The 22,478-nt window shown below is 32.4% G+C and overlaps 1 protein-coding gene and 1 long non-coding RNA gene across 17 annotated transcripts in view; both read left to right on the forward strand.

Annotated features, from left to right (window-relative positions):
- The first annotated feature begins 2,056 nt into the window (after nt 1-2,056).
- LOC132739707 (phospholipid-transporting ATPase IF-like) overlaps nt 2,057-22,478 on the forward strand; it is a 77,290-nt gene continuing 56,868 nt past the window's right edge. For 15 of the 16 annotated variants that reach the window (XR_009627045.1, XR_009627046.1, XR_009627047.1 and 12 more), the window contains exons 1-10: nt 2,057-2,272; nt 10,399-10,518; nt 12,638-12,727; nt 14,208-14,288; nt 15,668-15,775; nt 17,531-17,659; nt 19,552-19,771; nt 20,182-20,263; nt 21,147-21,294; nt 22,144-22,225. Coding sequence is in view for 13 of the 16 variants with exons in the window: in XM_060727481.1 (XP_060583464.1) it covers nt 2,237-2,272; nt 10,399-10,518; nt 12,638-12,727; nt 14,208-14,288; nt 15,668-15,775; nt 17,531-17,659; nt 19,552-19,771; nt 20,182-20,263; nt 21,147-21,294; nt 22,144-22,225 (1,096 nt within the window). In the remaining 3 variants the exon portion in view is untranslated. The remainder of the gene's footprint in view (nt 2,273-10,398; nt 10,519-12,637; nt 12,728-14,207; nt 14,289-15,667; nt 15,776-17,530; nt 17,660-19,551; nt 19,772-20,181; nt 20,264-21,146; nt 21,295-22,143; nt 22,226-22,478) is intronic. The other variant, XM_060727483.1, reaches the window with a different exon arrangement.
- Nucleotides 18,603-19,546, forward strand: LOC132739708 (uncharacterized). The gene is made up of 2 exons (XR_009627048.1): nt 18,603-18,997; nt 19,331-19,546. It is a non-coding gene; the product is annotated as an uncharacterized LOC132739708 (long non-coding RNA).

Here is a 22,478-nt window from a genome sequence, read left to right on the forward strand (position 1 = left end):
GTGCCCATTATAACCGGTAGTTCGACGAAACCACTCTCACCCGAGAGAAGAAGCAAGTGTCGACTTATTTTGATAATAACGAGAAGGTATATTGATTAGATAATACACATAAACAGAGAGGTTTACCGTGTATAATTGTATTAATGAATGAAATAAGTTCACAATTTATTAATGATTTTTTCCCTTTGAAATTGTTTTAGGAATTTCAGCCTTTTTATACAATGCTTTCAACAATTTCAATTATTATCATCAAACAAGTCAAGTATATAATTCCGACAAAAATGGGTTTTTTTTTTCTTCTCATTTGTCTTGTTAATCTTCTCATTTGTCTTGTTAAATATCATTTATACATTTATCACACACCCGTGCCGATTTTGCGACTCCGTATTGCACGGCCGTGCATATATTTTGACGTGACGTCATTAGCGTTATACAAACATAGTGTAAAGACGCGCTAAATGTTAGCGTTATACTATAGGCGCGTCAATGAAAAATGACTCTTATTTCACTTTAAACTGTCTTTATTTTGGGTATGTGATAAATAGAATATTAAATTCGTGTAAGTTCATCACTGAATTTATTACACTCGTTGAATAAAATAATATTATGCTCGCCAGAGGCTCGCATAATATAATTTTATCCAACTCGTGCAATAAATTCAGTATTAAACTTACACTCATTCAATATCCTCTATATACTGTATACTAGAGAGCATTGAATGAATGAATTAACGAGTTGAATCAATGTAGAGGTAGAGGCTCGCATAATATTATTTTATTCAACGAGTTCAATATTTTTTAGTAATGAACCTACAAGAATTTTAATATTCTGTTTGTCACTTTTATTGTATAGGTCTTTTTATAACGCAGACGACATCACGTCACAATATACATGTATGCACGGCCGTGCAATACCAGTGGCGAAAGCGGCACGGGTATGTGATAAAAATTTGTACATGCGTTCCTAATAATGCACCTTTATTCACTTTTCAAATATAAATTTTGTGTATGGTAAATACCCGGGACATCATATAAAGAATATATTATTATATCACCTTGGACATCATTTAAGGTGTGAATTATGTCCCGGGTAATACTGAACACCGGCTAAGATTATGTTAGAATCAAGCTTTTTAGAGATATAGTTTTAATTTTGGACGTAAACATATTTTGACTTTATTAAACCACTCCATTTTGATGGTTTTTAAAATGTTGCATTATTGTACTCTAATCAAGATTATCTTAACACACTGTTTCGTGAAATGTCTTGCCTTATAGTATCTTACAATTTATGGTCTAATTGATGTTCGAAGAATAGGTTTTCTAGGTGAGATTGGCATGCAAATGACGTCCCTGGTGTGGCCACAGATACGGACCGACATGGACGCTGATGTAGTTGATTCCGGCGCAGCGCATAAACAAAACTAAAAACAACAATTGATGTTCTGAAAAGCGGGTGTTCCGCGTAATCATTGATTTCAACTTTTTTCAAGAAAATTGTAAAAATTAAGCACCCTTATAAAGTTTAAAACTAGAGTTTTTAATAAGGTCTTGTTCAACATGTCCCAGTTTGCATAATTACATTGTAAAAACACGAGACACGGATCTATATAAAGATGTGATTTTAATTGACAGGCTATTCTTCCATATTTAGTAAAAAAAAGTTCGGCAATATATATTTTTTGGTAGCAATGAATTTGCGGGTAGGTATAGCCGGTGGGGGGGGGGGTAGACAGACGTTTCACTATTTAGACGTTTCACGAAATGGCGCGCCGGGATGACGTCATTTATTGCACGCGACTTGTCTTACAACGGCGTTGTAAGACGGTGTTATCTAGCACTAGTTAAAATCTTGTCTAATTATCAAGAAACTGCAAACTGAATTGATATTGATCCCTAACATAATCTATGATATTAAAGGATCGTATCATATCTACGTTCTTTAACTCGTTTTCTTTTCAAATTTATTCCCGCTACTCAACTGAACGTGTAGGACGGACTTTAGCAAATTTTTCAGCGGAGTAGCTGGTCCCCGCCTTAATCGTAAACCATGATATGATAGGGAACCAAATTATAGCGGAACCGGAAGTAAACATGTGTACACATCCTGGATTTTTGTTCAAAGTTTTGAAAGTTTTAATGAGATAATATGTCTGATATCAATTTGAGAAAGCTGAAAGTCTTGGTAGAAAATATTTTTTATGTCTGAAAATAAATTGTTCATGGAATAACACGCGATGACAAGTCTTTGGAATGAAGTTTGCAGATGTTTTGTAAGTAGATTTAAATTATAATAAAGAGGGTGGGGCATTTTTTAGAACAACTGAACTTGTCAAAATTGAACTTGTTATTGACACTGATATCAATTACATTTGTAGTTTTAGTATGTGACTTTTTTTTTAAATTTCCATTCCGTTGAAGAAAGAATCTGGTTCTGGTGACGTGTATATCACAGGAACTTGAAATTCTATCACTATTAACGATAATATGCAAAATATACCCCCTATATACTATAAAAAAACACAAGGAAAGAAACGCCTTTTCCCCACCCCAACATAATTTACGCCGAACAAATCAACAAAACAACGGATCAAAATAATCTATCTGGCCATTTCGATAAACAATACATAAATGCATCAAATACCACCGATAACTATTTTAATTTCGTAGCTATGTAGGAATAATTCAACATTTTCTGATTATTTCCCACGATCTGAGTTTGTCGCAGACTCCATTTCGTGACGTCACTGGATGTTGATTCGAGGAGAATTATATTTATTAAAATTATTTTTAACAAGTTCCAAAAATAACAAGTTTGCAAGTAAAATACTGTCAAACTAGAACAAATGACTGATTTATTTCTTACGGCTGGGCTGAATTTATTTGCTAGGCCATATCAAATAGAGTGCTCAAATTTTTTTTAAAACGAAAGTACTATTTCCAAGATTTACCGTTCTTAATTGTTTGGGGTTTCCCTTTCAAATGTATTTATAAAAGTAATTTGTTAAAAAGGTTTTACATGAAGATGTTTAAATCTATTTACATAGAATAATTTGTATAAAAGTTTTATACATACCTGTTATTTTTTGGAACTTATTAAAAATAATTTTAATAAATATTATTCTCCTCGATTCAAAATCCAGTGACGTCACGAAATGGAGTCGGCGACAAACTCAGATCGCGGGAAATAATCAGAAAATGTTGAATTATTCCTACACAGCTTTGCGATTTTAACAAGTTATCGGTGGTATTTGATGCATTTATGTATTGTTTATCGAAATGGCCAGATAGATTATTTTGATCCGTTGTTTTGTTGATTTGTTCGGCGTAAATTATGTTGGGGTGGGGAAAAGGCGTTTCATTCCTTGTGTTTTTTTATAGTATATAGGGGGTATATTTTGCATATTATCGTTAATAGTGATAGAATTTCAAGTTCCTGTGGTGTATATTTAACATTTTTTTTATCTATTAAATGAGGCATTAAAATTTTGGATTAGATATCATTATGAAAACTAACCAGAATAAGAATTATGGTGATTTCGTTGAACTACCGGTTCGGGGAACTTAATTTATGAAGAGGTGCGAAAGTGGTTTCGTCCATCTTACATTGTATGTTATATAGTAATTAAAGGCAAATTAGACATGGTTCATATCAGAGACATAGATAACATACATGTATATTAATGTGTATATATTTGTGTAAATTTTAAATCATTATTCTTTTTTTTCCAGGTTTTACTTTATATATACGTATATATATCTTTATGATGTTTGTTTACTGAGATCTTTTGTATTATATGTTATGCTTTACATAAATATAGCTATTTTACTAAATATTTTAATGAAGTGGACCAAATCAAATTGTGTTTGGTTCAGTTTGACAAAATTTACCGTTGAATATGTGAAGACAAATAATTGATGACTTAAAAATATAACAAGTCAGATGGTAATGACTATGTTCTTGACTTCAATAATTGAAGTCAAGAACATAGTCATTACCTAGTCCAACTAATTGTACTGCGCGACGAGATATTGTGCTATTTTCGTGTCTGGGCAATATCAGCGAGATTCTGCCCCAGAACGAAAATATCTCAGAATCAAGCTTTGGCACGTCAATATATTTTGACTTAGTCATTACCATCTGATTTGTAATATCTTTAAGTCATCAATAAATGGTAATTGTTTAATGTAGTGTATTTTAATACACCTACATGTATTAATATTGATTAATTCTTGTGAGTGATAAAGTTTTTCATTTGAATCAAGTTGACCTTTGGCTATACATTGTATATAATCAATATGACTCTTTGATTAAAGTAATTGGATTGATTTAAGTTTGTATTATTGAATTTGATAGGTTGTTAAGTTTCCTATAAATAGGCAATTTTTCTTTTGCAGCTTGTCATTCTGTTAGTTAATATTTCCTAGTTTTGATCACGTTTCATGTCTTTTTTGCCCACCCACCCTGGCCAATTTTTTTCTTTAGCAATAAGTTTTATTACATTTAGTTATTAGTACTGTGTTTTGATAAATATTTATCATGATTAATCCTTTATTTGTAGATTGATTAGTCTGTCATTCTCTAGTTTTAATGTTGACAAAATTTGCATTTACCTAGTTATAAATCCATTATTTGTGACCATTTATTAACCCAATGAAATGTTTAATATTACATTGTATTTGATTTTCTGGCTTGGTTTTTCTTTTTTAGCTCACCTGATCACGAAGTGGTCAAGGTGAGGTAAAGTGATGGGGCTATGTCTGGCGTCCGTTGTCGTGCGTCATTCGTCAACAACAATTGGGTTGTTAACAGTCTAGCAGTCACAGTTTTGATTGGATCATTGTCAAACTTTGTCAGAATGTTTGTCTCAATGAAATACAGATCAAGTTCGAAGATGGGTTATCTCCGGTCAAAAACTAGGTCACAGGAGCTTAAAATAGAAAAAGCTTGTTAACACTCTAGTGGCTGCAGTTTTGATCCAAATATTCTGGAAATTTGTCAGGAAGGTTGTTTTGATGATTTCTAGGTCAAGTTCGAAGATGGGTCACCCCCGGTCAAAAACTAGGTCACAGGAGCTTAAAATAGAAAAAGCTTGTTAACACTCTAGTGGCTGCAGTTTTGATCAAGATATTCTGGAAATTTGTCAGGAAGGTTGTTTTGATGATTTCTAGGTCAATTCCAAGATGGGTCATCTCCGGTCAAAAACTAGGTCACAGGAGCTAAAATAGAAAAAGCTTGTTAACACTCTAGTGGCTGCAGTTTTGATCAAGATATTCTGGAAATTTGTCAGGAAGGTTGTTTTGATGATTTCTAGGTCAAATTGGAAGATGGGTCATCTCCGGTCAAAAACTAGGTCACAGGAGCTAGAAATAGAAAAAGCTTGTTAACACTCTAGTGGCTGCAGTTTTGATCAAGATATTCTGGAAAGTTGTCAGCAAGGTTGTTTTGATGATTTCTAGGTCAATTCCAAGATGGGTCATCTCCGGTCAAAAACTAGGTCACAGGAGCTAAAAATAGAAAAAGCTTGTTAACACTCTAGTGGCTGCAGTTTTGATCCAAATGTTTCTGGAAATTTGTCAGGAAGATTGTTTTGATCATTTCTAGGTCAAGTTCAAAGATGGATTATCTCCGGTCAAAAACTAGGTCACAGGAGCTAGAAATAGAAAAAGCTTGTTAACACTCTAGTGGCTGCAGTTTTGATCAAGATATTCTGGAAATTTGTCAGGAAGGTTGTTTTGATGATTTCTAGGTCAAGTTAGAAGATGGGTCATCTCTGGTCAAAAACTAGGTCACAGGAGCTAAAAATAGAAAAAGCTTGTTAACACTCTAGTGGCTGCAGTTTTGATAGAAATATTCTGGAAATTTGTCAGGAAGGTTGTTTTGATGATTTCTATGTCAAGTTTGAAGATGGATCATCTTTGGTCAAAAACTAGGTCACAGGAGCTAAAAATAGAAAAAGCTTGTTAACACTCTAGTGGCTGCAGTTTTGATCAAGATATTCTGGAAATTTGTCAGGAAGGTTGTTTTGATGATTTCTAGGGTCAAATTTTAATATGAGGTGTCTCCAGTCAAAAATTAGGTCACATTGCTCAAATATGGAAAACCCTTTTAACACACTAGAGGTCACATTTTTGACTCAATTGTCATCAAACTTGGCCATGATGCTTGTCTAAGACATTGCTTGGATGCGGTTGATGGGTCAGGGGAGCGATCCAGGGCCATCATGACCCTCTTGTTCAAATTTTGATGAACAATTATTAGATCATTGAGTTGTAAAGCAACCGCTTATATGTTTGTTCACATGATGCTCAATGCTGAATGCATTATTTAAAATATTATCAAATAAATATGTAGAAGTAATTTTACAATTATTGTTAACAAATTATTTTCATGATTTTTGCTTTGTAAAGAACAGATATGTCTTAAAAATGATACCTCAAAAAAAAAGCTGACTGTAAATTTGGCTGTAATTTACAAGTTTTGGAAATTCTAGTTTAGTGCAGTTGACCTGGCTTGCTTTGCAATACAAGGCCTTGCTGTTAAATAAGTCATATATCTTCAGCTTTTATAAAAAGAGGTAGGTAATTTAGGTGGGTTTGTTAAATCATGAGTACAGTCAGAAAACAACAACACACAAAAGCGTGTTGGCCTCGTGTAGTAAGGGGGTGTTTAAAAATATTTTTGACATCTTCTCACTGAGTAAATCATAAACCAAATCTGAAAAGTATGGGTACAAAATCATTTACAGGAAGATCAACAATAATATAATGTTTTCACAATGGTCTACACATTGTGACTGTCATGCTCATTAAATTCGGTTTTGATTGAATATTTTGTTGTTTCTTTGTGTAGTTCTAAAATTGCAGAAAATAATGTAAAACTTAATACTTACCATGCTTACAATTAATTTCTTATTGATATTAAACTAAGACACTTGAGGTGTGGAGAAGTTCAAGCTCCAAATCCCTGAAAATCCAAATAAAATGTATATTTGTCAGTCCAAACACACATTTTTATATGCCCGAAAGGGCATATTATGTTATACCCCCTGGCGTCCGTCTGTCTGTCCGTCCGCACTCACAGGAGAGTAATTATGTGGCTATAGGGACAATAGGTAACTGTTCTTTCTCTTTGATGTCATTCATTCCGTAATGCTTTTATGTGGCTATTTTCTTTTGTGTGGCTAAAAAGAACAATAGAGAGAACAATGGAGTAGCCACATAATTACTGTCCTGTGAGAATGTCCGTCCATCCGTACGTCCATCTGTTAGCAATTTGGTTTCCGGAGCATAACTTAAGTTCCATTTGGCCCACAATGTTCAAACTTCATAGGATGATCGTCCATATTGGGTAGAAGACCCCTATTGATTTTGGGGTCACAAGGTCAAAGGTCAAGGTCACTGTTACCTTGATACTGAAAACAGTTTCTGGAGCATAACTTAAATTCCATTCGGCCCACAATGTTCAAACTTCATAGGATGATTGTCCATATTGGGTAGAAGACCCCTATTGATTTTGGGGTCACAAGGTCAAAGGTCAAGGTCACTATTACTTTAAAACTGAAATCAGTTTCCGGAGCATAACTTAAGTTCCATTTGGCCCACAATATTCAAACTTCATAGGATGATTGTCCATATTAAGTAGGAGACCCCTATTGATTTTGGGGTCACAAGGTCAAAGGTCAAGGTCACTATTACCTTAATACTGAAAACAGTTTCCGAAGCACAACAAGTTCCATTTGCCCACTATATTCAGACTTCATAGGATGATTGTCCATATTAAGTCAAGGACCCCTATTGAATTTTGGGTCACAAGGTCAAAGGTCAAGGTCACTATTACCTTAAAATGGAAAACAGTTTCCGGAGCATAACTAAAGTTCTATTTGGCCCAAAATATTCAAACTTCTTAGGATAATTGTCCATATAAGGTAGAAGACCCCTATTGATTTTGGGTTTACAAGGTCAAAGGTTAAGGTCATTATTAATAACTTAAGTATTTAATCAACCTACAGCTCTAAAATTTTAAAGGATTAACAGCTAATTCCCATGTCTTACAAAAGCTTCATCCTTACTAAAAAAAAAGCACTTTCGGGCATATAATGCTCCGCCTAGCGGTGCTCTTGTTCATAATTATAACATAAAAGCTGTTTTGAAAAAAATCATATATTTTAACATGTATATTATATAGACTCAAAACAGCTAGAATTAAGTTTTATTGTTATATATATGATAAGTATATGTGCTGGGATTGACAAATATACATTTTATTTTTATTTTAAGGCGTTTGTAGCTTCATACCCATTAACCTAAATGTGTCTGTGATTGATAAAAACTACTATCTCTTTCACAAAGTTTATCAACCTTTCAACATGATGTGTCTTTAACCTATGAATATATTGAATATATTGAATTTCACTAATTGATTGCTAACATCCACTGTTAATATGTACTAAAAACAATTTCTTATAATTTCATGTACATGTATATGAATTTTTTTTTACTTTTTAATATTTTATTATTTAAATTAACCCGTAAGTGTCTAAATTTGTATAATTGTCTAACAGACTTGCCCTGCATTGAATTTGGAACAGCCCAAATCCTCACCTTAGTGCAATAACTGATTAACTACTATTGAATTTAGAAGGACCTAAACCTTTACTACACTAAAATCACAATTATTTAAGTTTTAGTGATTTTAGTTTCAAAATACAAAAAATGAGCCACAAACAACATAGAGCCTGGTCAGACTACATGGATGTGCAGGCTGACCTGGGGCTATACTAGTGGCAAATTGCATGTTAAGACATGGCCGAGTGATTAACACGTCAAACTAGTAATCGAAGGATTGCTGACCGCATGATTCAAACCCTGTCAGGGGCGAGCCGTTGTTTCCTTGAGCAAGAAACTTTATATTCAATCATGATTGCTTAGTACTGGTTGGTTCCAGGAATAGATTCGATAGTGTTTCAATAAGCTTATAGCTTCGAACACAATCTAATTAAAATGAATTTGTATAAACTAAGACTAAGGGTTAAAGGCCCATTATGCCTATGAAATGCTATCATTTTTATTTCACAAAACCTTTAATTATTGGTATCTTGTTACTTTTTCTAAAGAATACTCATTTACCACATACCCTAGATAAACTATCTTTGCTTCTTTGCTGACAATTGGTATAATGAATTAGTATTTTGTATGAAAGTCAAACTACTACTTTGTTTACATTTTGCTACTTTTACTACACATTTCAGCGCTACTTTCTTTAGCTGTTAAACATCTAACATCCTCTAAATTCATTACATGTAGTAAAACATTATTAAACATATGTTTGACATTTCTAAAAAGTAAATACTTTATTTAATTTGGATTTCCTGGGGGCTTAATGTGCCTTTAACAGGGTCACAAATGGCCAAATGCCCTTATTAAGTTTGTCCAGGCTGATTAGGTTTAGTATTTACTAACAGTGGGTGTTAACAATTTGTTACCTCAATTCGATAGATGTAAAGGTTAATGACACATTATGTTGATATTTACTATTAAAATCTTTGGTAACATAAACCTGTGTACAGTGACCTATGTAGATAAATTACTTCAAAAGTAACCAAAAGGTCAAATAAGCCTAGCAATTTAGAAAGAAGTATTACATGTAATTGCGGTCTTGTTAAGTACATTTTTAATTGAAAGTACTGATAGAGGTCAATTTTCAAATTTTGCCAAATATTCATTGATTTGTTTTAGTTAACTTAAACAACCATTTTTGTTGGAAAGAAGATATCAATAGGGTTTGGGAACACCTGGACACTCGTTTGGTTGTTTTGGTGGCTGAATATGGGTACCATTCCCCTCTCAAAATCACATGTATTTTTCCTCTATCTCAGAAAAAAAATCCCCTCAATGTTCTAAAATAAATCAATTTAAAGTAATTTGTTTGATTTGTTAATCTAAATTAGAAAAATAAACCAGTTTAGCTATTGATTTCAATGGTAGGAAAATTACAAACTATTGAAACCAATGGTAGGAAATAGTGTAATGACTAAATGTGATAAAAAATACACTAAATACATAATAACGTTAAATTTCGAATTTTGCCTTAAAACGATGCAAAATTCCACTTCCTTAGGGTATGGGTACCTGTCCCCAAAAGGTGTCTAGTGCCCTGGGGAAGAAGGTGGCAAGGGGGTTGGGGAATGGAATAGGTCTGAATGAAAAAAATGCATTGTAATGATTGTGTTTCAAAATTGTTTAAGTGTTAATAATGGCATCAGTAAGTTGGTATCATATGATTTTGTTCTTGTGATGACTATAAAGTGTTCTTAAAAGTCTTAAAATGATATATACATGTACAAGTAGTTATTATGTAAACAGCAAGGAGAATTGAAGATTTATTTTTATTTTTCAGAGATGTAAACAACAGCAGAGACCTGCTAACAGGACAGTCTATGTTGGAAACAAGCACCCACATGATGAAGGTGTATTTATTCCAGAGTTGTACCCAGATAACAAGATTATCTCTTCAAGGGTATTTACTTTGTACAATTAACATTTTATAAATCAGTTTTAAGTGTTTATAAATCAAAGTCTGCATTTTGATTAAAATAATGACAATTTGTGGAATAAACCTGTAAAAGTGATGTCCTTGAAATAGACTTTGAATGACTGGGTTTTTGTATCTCTTGAAATTGATATCATTGTAAACAACAAAAAGAGAATTATGTATCGGTTATAGGTAGATATAACACTTATAATACAGGTAAAAGTGAATTTATAGCACATCCGTATTTCTTTGATACCTGATTATAAATGGATTAAGATTTTTAATATAGAAATTAATTATAATATTTTTGCTGTTGACACACCCACGTAAGCTAATATATTGGCATTTTATGATTGAAATTGGTACTTTTTATCAATTTATTATTACAGTTAAAACAGGCTTAATTACCGCAGTATCTGTTGCTTGTCTACATACATTTGAGGATGAATGAGAAATATTCAACTTTTATGTATACAAATGTATGTGGTACTCGTGATACTGATAATATGCTTCAAAAAAAAAAAAAGGTTTAAGTTGGAATGGTCAAAGTTGTGATACCTTTTTAGTGTAGAAAGGCCAGGGCTGCGTTTCATGGAGGGTCATAAGTCTTAAGTTTGTCTTAAGATAAAAATTGTGACAATTTTGCGTTTCAAAGAAAGTCTTAAAAAAGGTCCTAACTTATGACTCCTATATTTATGACCAAAAACAGTCCTAAGTCTAGGAGTGTTGTAAAGGTATCTTAAGATTGTTGAAACGGTCTTAAGTGCAAAAACTTATTCTCCTAAAGTTGGTCATAAGTCCTAGGATTGAGGATTAACTTAGGACTCTTCATGAAACGCAGCCCAGTTTGATAAATAACCAGTAACCTGCTTAAACCAAAACTTATCAGCCTTTGCCTTTATAATATAGAGCCTCTATATTGTTGGTTGGCACATTTTTTGTACTCACTAAACTTTAAATGGACTGTTTCACATGCAAAGGTTTGCACATCTGATACACAACTTCAGTAGATCAAAGGTTAAAAGGCAGGTTTTAATGGCCTAAAATAAAATCAAAATGGTTTTTTATGTAGTTAATAGTAAATGTAAAAACGGGCTGATATTTAATGTATAGAAAATGAATTTCATCACAAATTGCTAATAAAGGGTGTAAGCACTATAAATGAATATTTAAGTGAAATAAATATTTGAAAACCTGTACTTTCAATTTGTTTTTATATTTGGTGCATGTACAGTTGTTTTTCTATAATAGATTCGGCAAACAGTGTCTTTTATTTAATGATATTATAATTAGTTAGAATAAAACTTTCCCCTCGCAAGAGATATTGTGTGTATTTTCATGAGAACATAGGAACATGACAGAATAATTACTAAACAGTAGAAAACCAACTCAAAAAATGCAGCATAATATCATGTTCTAGAACATTATTTTTTATTTTGTGTGTGTTAAATAACAGAAACATTGTTATACTATGTTACATAATAATATGTCACCTCAGTGCTATAACTGATTAACTCATAAGAAATTTAGAAAGACTTATTCCATTATTGCACTAAGGTGACAATATGTTTTGAAAATTGACCATAAGATTATGGAAATAACATAATTTTAGCTTTTATAAATTTTCATTACATTTTCATTAGATATAGCTTTAAATATACCCTTTAAGGTAAAGTCTTGTGATGATCTGTTGCTTATTTTCATGTAAAATAGCTAACAGAATTATGCATTGTCGAAACCCACGGTACACATTCCATATATACTACATTTAATATCATATACATGTATACGGTAAATAGCCTGGGTTACCGAGGATGGAATTATGTTGATTTTGGAAATTTAGTTGATATAAGATTGTATATTGTCATTGTGCAAACAATAATTCAGTCAATTATTGAGAGTTAAGTTTTGTTAAACATTGTAAACTAATTGATAAATTATGTATACAAATGTATCAATGATATACTCAAAGTCGTGACTCTGAATTATCATATAATAAAGTATCATAGTATGTATGACATAGGTATATGTAAGTTTATATTAACCTTTCATACATAATTTAGTCATTTAACTTCAAGACCTAAATTTAAACTTTTTTTTTCAGTATACATTATGGAACTTTCTACCCAAGAACTTATTTGAGCAGTTCCGGAGAGTGGCCAACTTTTACTTTCTTTGTGTCGGAATTGTGCAGGTGACCTTTTTTTTTCTTTTTTTAATGGTTGCCATGGTTACCATGATAAAATATTAAAAACCTTCACAATTTTATCGGAGGTTCTTATCAGAGCTGCATCAGTACTAAGGGTGTAGTACTTAAGTACCAGTACCAGTACTTGGCAAATTATGCAGTACCATTACCAGTACCAGTACTAGATTTTAGCTCGGTACTGCAGTACCAGTACTTTTTTTGGTGAAGTAATTAAGTATCAGTACCATTACTTTTATATATTCATCAAAGTTTGAATAAATACAGTGTCAAACAAATAATTGCAAATATTATTCAGCAAAGAAATAAAATCATAATTTACTTTAAAGTTAATATAACATGTTTACAACTTTATAGTTTTAACATACTTTTTACAAACAATATTTACAACATATATTCATGTCATATCTAATTGTTTAGTAACCAGTCAACTGTATAAATACAATGCAAACATCTTTCATTTAAAACACAACAGTCTTTTGTTGCCTTTCACACCTTCACACCTCTGTTCAATTTATACCAAAGTAAATAACAACTTTTTATGGTGCTAACAATATCACTTTTTTCACTTGAAATGGGTTTATTTAGAATAGTAGAAATTAATTAGTGTTTATTTTGCTCTTTTACTAGTAAATACAAAGTAATAAAAGATTTTAATAAGGATATTTTAGAGTAAATAGTTATCGAGTCTGTTTATCTTTATTTAATTTTTACTTAAAGTCTTTGGTGTTTTTTATTATGAATACTATGTTAACATTTGAAAGAATATTGCAGCAAATTATCACTTACTTTTTCACAAAAATAAAATATAGTTCATGTAATTTACAGCTTTATTTTATTAAAAAATTAAGAACTTCTTATACATGTATTTGAAATTAAACCACTAGTCTGTTGGCGTAATCAAGTCTGCCCATGCGACCAGTAGTGAGTAATGGATTCGTCCAGATTGAAAGATGGATGAGTCCATTTTATTTAAGGAAATAAACAGGTTAAGGGTAAAATGCACCTAGTTTAAATTAAACACAAGGGATTGTGCTTTCTGAGAGTGATAAATTCTTGATTGTACTAATTTACTAGTTTACACAGAATTTATTTTCGTTTGATTCTGTAGGAAGCTATATGCGCATATACAATCTTTCGAATCTGCTCCTTGAACCAACCAGTACTGAGCAATGAGTATAAAGTGTCTTGCTTACAACGACTCGTTCCTGTAGGGGTTTGAACCCATGCACTAAGCGAGCACTAGATAAGTAGTCTGACACATTTAAACCACTCAGCCATGCCACCATGATGTTATTTATTGCTGTCTGTTCTATACCTTTCTATTATACATGTATATTATGCTAATGATAATAATAATATTCCTGGTCTTTGTTATTAAAAGTAATATTTCTTTTTAATGTAAGATATGAACCAATATTGCAGTATAGTGTGATTATATATCTGTATATTATATTATATATTACAGTTGACAATAGACACACCAGTCAGCCCTATAACAAGTATATTGCCTCTTGTATTTGTCATCACCTGCACAGCTATTAAACAGGTAATGTTAAGATTTATACGCTCGTGATAAAAGCAATATCCATAGACAGGTGAATGAATGAGGAAAATTTATAGTTGAAAGTATTGATTACAAACCATATCTGATTATGAGATAAATGTTTACATGCACGCTTTACTTCCTTATTAAAAATCGTATGTGAATTTTATAATGATAGTTGATATCAGTTGATAATGCACATGTATTTCATGTAAATTTTGTAACTATAGTTGATATCAGTTCAGATAACGCACATGCATTCTATTTGTTGACTAATCATTGAAAGAGATTGTCAGATGACTATATAAATGAATGATGAGGTTGTCATATAGATTTTTAAAAAATATATTGTGTCAACATTTAAGTTCAAAGTTCAAAGGTCAAGAAGATGATGAATCTGACTCATTGTGTATATACAGTGTACTATATGTAGAGTATTATGATGCAATCAATAGTTGTCATTCTCGGTCACAGTTTATCCATTCTTTTATAACACTATAATTATAAACAACAAGATGTTAATGATAAAAAAAATGTTTATGAGGCCTGAACTACAGTCAAGGTCAAGGTGAAGGTCGGGCAAAGGTCACAGAATAAGGCAGTGAGTGAGTGATTTTAGTAATACCTGCTGAATTTGTATAATGGATTGTCCCAACAGTGAACTTGGAACAGTCCATTCCACATGAAAGGGGTTTCAGTACCACAATACAAAGACTGAACTGTTGGTCAGTCTGCACCGACTGAGACATGAAAAACTGGCAAAGCTTAATATTGTTATACTGATGGCAAAGGTCAATAACTTTCAGTTTCATTGGATATAAGGTTGCAAAATAAAAGCTAAATCTATAATAAAAATGATAATGTGTAGTTGGTGCAGTGTGCATTGCACCCAGTTTTGTAACACTGATATACTTGAAATACATGTATTGTGATGTGTATCAGTTACTTTACTGGCACAATGCTAAAAACTGTCCTCTTTAGAAGCAAGAAATTTAAGTTATGATAACAGTTTTTCTAATATCTTTGACTCTGTCAAGGACACAAAAGAGTGATCTATAGCTCCTTGTACACAATTAAGTAGAATAAGTGAATTGAATGATTTTGAAACAGTCATTGATGGGATTTTACTTGATGTTGTGATCTAACATCCCATTACATGCATTAAGCATGTAGAATTTTGCTACTCATGCAAAGGTAAAACTGAGGTCAAATTAGTCAAGTGCTTTATAAAAAACAATTCAATCTTAGCATATGGGTAGATTAAGTTTTTATAATGACCCAATGCAGGAAAATTGAAACAGAAATTGATATTTTGAGGCAAAAATCATGCATATTTGGAAAGAAATATTATTTTTCTTGACACAGTCTGTTTTTTTTTTCAGGGTTATGAAGACTGGTTACGTCACAAGTCTGACCGAGAGGTCAATGATAGAGAAGTACAGGTTATACGAGATGGTCAACTTACCACAACTAAATCTATGCATATCAAGGTATACACACTTACGAGTTGAAATGCCGCGTCTTCAATTCCATGTATCGTGTACTTGAAACCACTTTGGAAAATTTGCTAGTTGATCTACATGTGTATATAAACATGTATATGTTCAGATTCAACTTGAACTTGAAGTTTCTGTTAATGTTATACACTTAATTCAAGTATCATCCAATGTCCTTTAAAAAGAAGAAGTACTGCAGGAGTAAGTAGTATTACAAGTATACATATTGAATTGGGTGTCTAGAATTGTGGGTGTGTCAATGTAGAAACTTTATACAGCAAAGAGTAAAATCTGTCATATGAAAGTTGCGTTCCTCACTGTACAATATATTATAATGGTAGCATTAGATATTGATTAAATGCTAACAAAAGTACATTGGTGATGGGGAAACTTTATTCTTTAAATCCTGTTACAAAAGATATCTTTAATTTTAAAGACCATCAATAAAGTGTTTAAATGAACAAGAAAAAAATATTTATGATTCAAAATTGTTGGAGGAATACTTCGAAAATGCCAGAAAGGCTCAATTGAAATTTTACTTACGGTTTTAATACTTAACCCATTACTTCATGAGCATTTTGTGAAAAATGGCTGTTTTCATTGAAAAGTCTCCCGTTACAAGTTCAAATTGCTATAATACTATAAAAACTGCTTCAACACTAATCAAACTTGGCACAAATGTTGACTGGACCATTGCCTTTGCAACAACATGCTCAGGCTTAAATTTCCTGTTTAATACCATGGCAACGAGGGGACATCTCAAAATTGCCAAAAATCACTATTTTGCGTTGTTTTTGTCCATCAAAATTGACTTCAAAGTGCTGCAACTTCTCAATGGATTGAGATAGAGTCAAATGCTTTTCAGCGTTGGTTACACGTTACCTTATGATCGATCTGGGGTCATTTTTAGCCTCTCACAAGTCCAAATTTTTCTTGGTGATGAGGGGGACTCCGCCGCCCTTCAAACCCCCCAAACAGAAGGGGGCACATCCCCCTTCTGGCAACACCCTGATGTATCTTTTGGTTGGGGGCCGCGCCGAAAAAGAGGTCACTTTTTTTAACAGCTTTTCTTAAACAAAAACAAGTGTTTGGGGCCTAAATAAGGCATTTTTTCATCATTTGAGACAACAAAAAGGGGGGGGGGGTGAAAAAGGCGTTAAAAGGCGTGTATATGAAGTAATGGGTTAAATTTCTAAAATCAATAACATTTTTAAGTTCATCTTGATTTCTGCATAGCTGAGATCTGGTAGAGAATGTCTTAACGATACAAAAGTCATGATATTTAAACATTTGTTTTGTTTTTTGTTAAATTTAATTGTGAGTGGAAAATTTTGTCCCATCATGTTACAAATAGCACATCTCTGTTGTGTTTGATATGAAATACAATTGTATGTTACAAATTATTATGACTTTAGGTAAATAAATTTTTTTCAAATATTAGGAGTCCTACCTATATGTTTTCTTCTCTTAGTAATGATATTCTAACTGGTATCAATATTTCATAACATAAACTAGTCATGACAATTGCTTATTGTTTGATAAAAGCATTGTTATAGTTAATTTTCCGATATAATATTGTTGTTGTACACTTTGATTGGCATTAAGCTGTATTACAAATGTCGTTACCATCAAAGAAAGGCCAAAATCTGACATCTATGACAAATACCCTAAAAAGAAATGTCTATTTGTTATTTGTAATAAGAATGATACCTGTCATGTATTGTTAAGCACATCACTACTACATTACAGGTCGGGGATATTGTACGGGTACAAAGTAACAAAGGTTTTCCATGTGATATGATCATGTTATCGTCCGTAGATCCAGACGGAAACTGTTATATAACTACAGCAAATCTTGACGGTGAAACAAACTTAAAGGTATGATATAAGCTAGACTGGAACTCTTTTTTTGCTCCATCTGTTCACAGTCCAAAATAATTAATATTTTCACAAGTTATACATGTGAACTTTTTTGATGTTTTTCTTCAAAAAGAGGGAGATTTTAGATTTTGCAATAAACAAAGTAGGAAGTTCTGACATAAAAAATAGGGTGATTTCTTAAATTTGTGAAAATATCCCTTATTTTAAGAAAAATCTTTGAAAATATGTCTGCAGAAAGTGGAAGTCTCCTGCTTAAAATGGGAGAGTTCACATGTATGTCACAAGTAAGTACTTGATGTGAGATAAAGACTTGCATATTAAGAAAAACTGAAAATCACTGTCAAGGTCATTTCATCACTAAAAATAGATTTCCTCTATTTTACATCATAGGGCCTACAGTTATGGGATGATATGTAAGGTATTTGGTACTCGGTCATCTTTAACCATTTTAATTTACCATTTATAGAGGTCAAGGTCAAGTTCTCTCTGTTGAATGACCCCTGCAATGTTTGTTCTTTTTCAACTAAGTTTAGACATGGAGATTTGAGGCTGTTGTATTTATAAAAATAAAATCTCTCAATTTGTTATGTTTGTACTTTCATCTGACACATGATACATTTCTTGCATATTCTACCATATTCCATTATATTTCAAATACTTTACCTTAAAACAATTTTCCATGGAAATTTAGGTCATTACACCTGTAACTATTTTCTTACAACAGCGTATTAAATTGCATTTTCGTTCTTAACAGTAAATTATGTCATCCTAAGCACACCATTGTATAGCACGCAACTCATATGCACCCTGGCACCCCCCATGCTAGATGAAATTTCTGGAATGGGTAAAACTAACAGAAATGCCAGCGATACGCAAAAATGCATTATAGTTGTAATTACACATTTGCCTGAGATAAAACATTCCATACATGTTACTGAATACCTGTTTTTGTGTCGCCTCTACGGAGTAGTGGCGACATATAGGGATCACTTCTCCGTCGTCTGTCTGTCCGTCTGTCCGTCCGTCCGTCACAAAACTTGTCCGGACTACTGCTCATAAACTACTGGTGCAATTTCATCCAAACTTTACAGGAATGATCAGTACCAAGTCTAGTTGTGCATATTGTCAGCATTTTCCGGTTCAATGATTTTTGTCAGAGTTATGGCGCTTTAATAATTTTTAATTTTAAAGTTTGTCCGGACTACTTCTCTTATACCACTAATGCAATTTCAATGAAACTTTACAGGATTGATCTGTAGCTCAAGTCCTTGCGCATATTGCACGGGTTTTCCGGTTGAATGATTTTTGGCCGAGTTATGGCCTTTTGATAAAAAGGTGTTTTTTTCTGTGTGTTGCCAGATACACAAAAGCTTGTCCGGACTACTGCTCATAATCTAATGGGGCAATTTCATCCAAACTTTACAGGAATGATCACTACAAAGTGTAGCTGTGCATATTATCAGCATTTTATGGTCCAATGATTTTTGTCAGAGTTATGGCCCTTAAATAATTTTTATTTTTAAAATTTGTCCGGACTACTTCTCTTATACCACTAATGCAATTTCATTGAAACTTTACAGAATTGATCTGTAGCTCAAGAATTGCGCATATTGAACGGGTTTTCCGGTTGAATGATTTTTGGCCGAATTATGGCCCTTTGATAAAAAGGTGTTTTTTCTTTGTGTTGCCAGATACGCAAAAGCTTGTCCGGACTACTCCTCATAAACTACTGGTGCAATTTTATCCAAACTTTACAGGAATGATCAGTACCAAGTCTAGTTGTGCACTGTCCGTCTGTCTGTCCGTCTGTCACAAAATTTGTCCCAACATGAAATTGGCCATCATGAGGCGACACATGTGATTACTGATCGCTCTTGTTATACTTTCAGACGCATTGTTGTTTAGCAGAAACAAAACGTTGTGTACATGAGGACGACTTCCAAAAACTTACAGCATTTATTGAATGTGAACAACCTATACCTGATTTGTATTCGTTTGTAGGAAACTTGAATATAGTCAGGGACAACGGTGAGCGGATAGTTAAACCTCTGGGACCAGAAAATGTGCTATTAAGAGGTGCTAGATTAAAAAATACACCATTTATTTATGGTAAGACAAGTTTTTGATAAAATGCAAGCATGTTATAAGTATTTGAATTCTCATTTTCAAAATGCTTGATTTGATATAAAACTTTATTTTTTCCTGAATAATTTTTTTTTTATTTATTTCAAAGTGCTGACAATAAAGTTAATGTTTCTATTTATATTTTTGACCATATTTGATACAGATATGATTAGTAAAGCTCATGTGTGTCGAAACTGCTAAATTAATTAATTTACTTATAATATGTTTTGTTTTGCATTCTGGTGATAGTCATTTTTTATCGTAGCTCAAAGTTACGTGAATTATAATAACTATTGATCTGTCACTTGCTATTTCCAATGAGATTTAAAAAAAAAAATGAAATGAATATTTTAGTTTTTACCTGTCTGTGTAGTTATTAAACTATTTTGTTACAGGATGTGCCATATATACGGGGCAGGAAACTAAAATGGCCCTGAATTCCAATACCAAAGTTACAAAGTTTTCTCGTGTTGAGAGGTATGACTAAATATATTTACATTTTACTTCAACTTAACGATATGTCCTTTTTTTCTCACCAGTCATTTGTAGTAAGAAATATAAGGCGTTTTAGAGAAACAATTTGCGTCATTTGAATCAGAATATGAGTCACGTGTAACACTTTAATCTTCGTGCACTTTGTTATCATTAACACTTTAGTTTTAAGTAACCACTTGTCTTTTTTAACTGTTTGGTTGTTATATAAGATGATAGCAATAGAAAATTCTACGAAAAAAGAATGAGTGTGATTTTTTAAGTGTTTATATTCACTTTATGATTTCCTATACAATAAAGATATGCTGATTGGTCACAATGTGTTTTGTTAATTGTAATCACTTGACTTTAATCTGTGTTTGTTTAGTGGTATTAAGCTCTTAACCATTTCTAGGAAGACTATTTTTGCCACTGCCATGGTAATGGTAGACATGCATAACTGCATGTAGTGTTTATCAAGCTTAGATACACATACTTTCATTAACTTATGTGTATGCAAGACCCAGGTCTGTAGGTGTGTCCCCAAGGTCAAGGTCACATTTGAAAGGTCAAATGACAAAAATATAAGGTTTGTTTTTATTACTGTGTGTAGTAAATAACTTTTGTTGATGGATGTTGAAATACTTGACAACAATATTTTACCAATATAAGACCCTCTCTGGTGTCTTGTGCAAGACCCAGGTCTATAGGTCCAAGGTCATAGGTAAAGGTCAAATGTTGATAATTATGATATATTTTTCATATATTTACATTATGAATGCCCCACAATACTCAACCCCATTTAATATTAAAGTGGGATCTCTGTCATCCAGACAATGATTGCTGTCTTATATCATGTAATTTTCTTCTTCTTTTTTTCCCATTTCAGACGTATGAATACATTTTTACTTATATTTCTTGTGATATTATTGGCGGAGGCTGTGTTTTCTACATGTTTGAAATACTGGTATGTGTTCAGGCCTATAGTAGGCCAGCCCTGGTATGTTCCTCAGATAGAAATTGATGCTCAAGTCACGGTACGTATCTCGATACTTTGTATGATGTTCTTTAAGGGCTGTTACATGACCTCTGTGATTTTGTAAGAGCAGTGTTACTGTTTGATGATTGGGTGGGATAATATTTTTTTTTTTTGTAACGTAACACCTTAATTAGACATTTTTGTCTCTATAATTATATAACTGTTTTTGGGAGTTAAACTTAAAAGTTTTAATTTGCTGCTGTCAAAGGTAATGATGCCTCAAATGGGGAAAAAAAACAACAAATATCATAAGTATCCTACGGCCCATAGAGATTAGGATTAGGATTAGCTTGTCAGAACACCACATTTTTAGTTTGAATATTCAAAGAATTGGGAAAGATATTGTATTCACTAAGGCATCAGCATCTATTACTTTGGTTTAAGTTTCTGCATGCAAATTTGTATCTCCAAAAATACAGGAACGGATGGGTTGCAACTTCACACTTATTTGTGAACATAATAGAATGTCTCTTATGAAGGCCCATAACTCTAACTTTGATTTTGACAGAAATATGGCCCTTTTTGAACTTAGACTATTCTACATTATCTAGGCTCTTGTTTTACTATCAAGCACTGAGAATAGTCAAGCATGCTGTCCTATGGATAGCTCTTGTTGTAGTTTGAAATAATAATGTATAAACAAGTAAACTACAAAATACTTCAGAGTGGATTGTTTCACAAACTAAATTTTCTGAATTAAGGTATCACATTTAGAGTACAAAAAATTAACATCTGTACTGATATGATTCTGTGCTTTCATTATATCATTACTTTGAACATAATAAATGACTTTATTTGCTCTAATATGATATTATTACTATGTATGATATTGAATTTTGTTTTTCAGGTTAGACGGGTATTTGAAGATTTTCTTGCATACATTGTGTTGTATAACTATGTCATTCCAATTTCATTATATGTTACTATTGGTAAGTGTTGATTTAAGATAATACATACACAGTACATAATATCATTTATTCGTGTTTTTAAGTATGATTTAAATATTCTTAAATCCTACTACTAGACTACTGGGTTATTGAGAACGATTTTTAATTAGCATGCAAAGGGAAGATTGGGGGTTCTATTCTTGAGCAAGATGAGATATTTTTTCAGAATATATACTGTGCTCCTCTTAGTTCACGGTACTTAACGCTTTGAACCCAGAAAGAAAACAACAAATGA

The sequence above is a fragment of the Ruditapes philippinarum genome, unplaced genomic scaffold, assembly GCF_026571515.1.
Source record: "Ruditapes philippinarum isolate M1 unplaced genomic scaffold, ASM2657151v2 ctg4618_1_1_1_1, whole genome shotgun sequence".
NCBI lineage: Eukaryota > Metazoa > Mollusca > Bivalvia > Venerida > Veneridae > Ruditapes > Ruditapes philippinarum.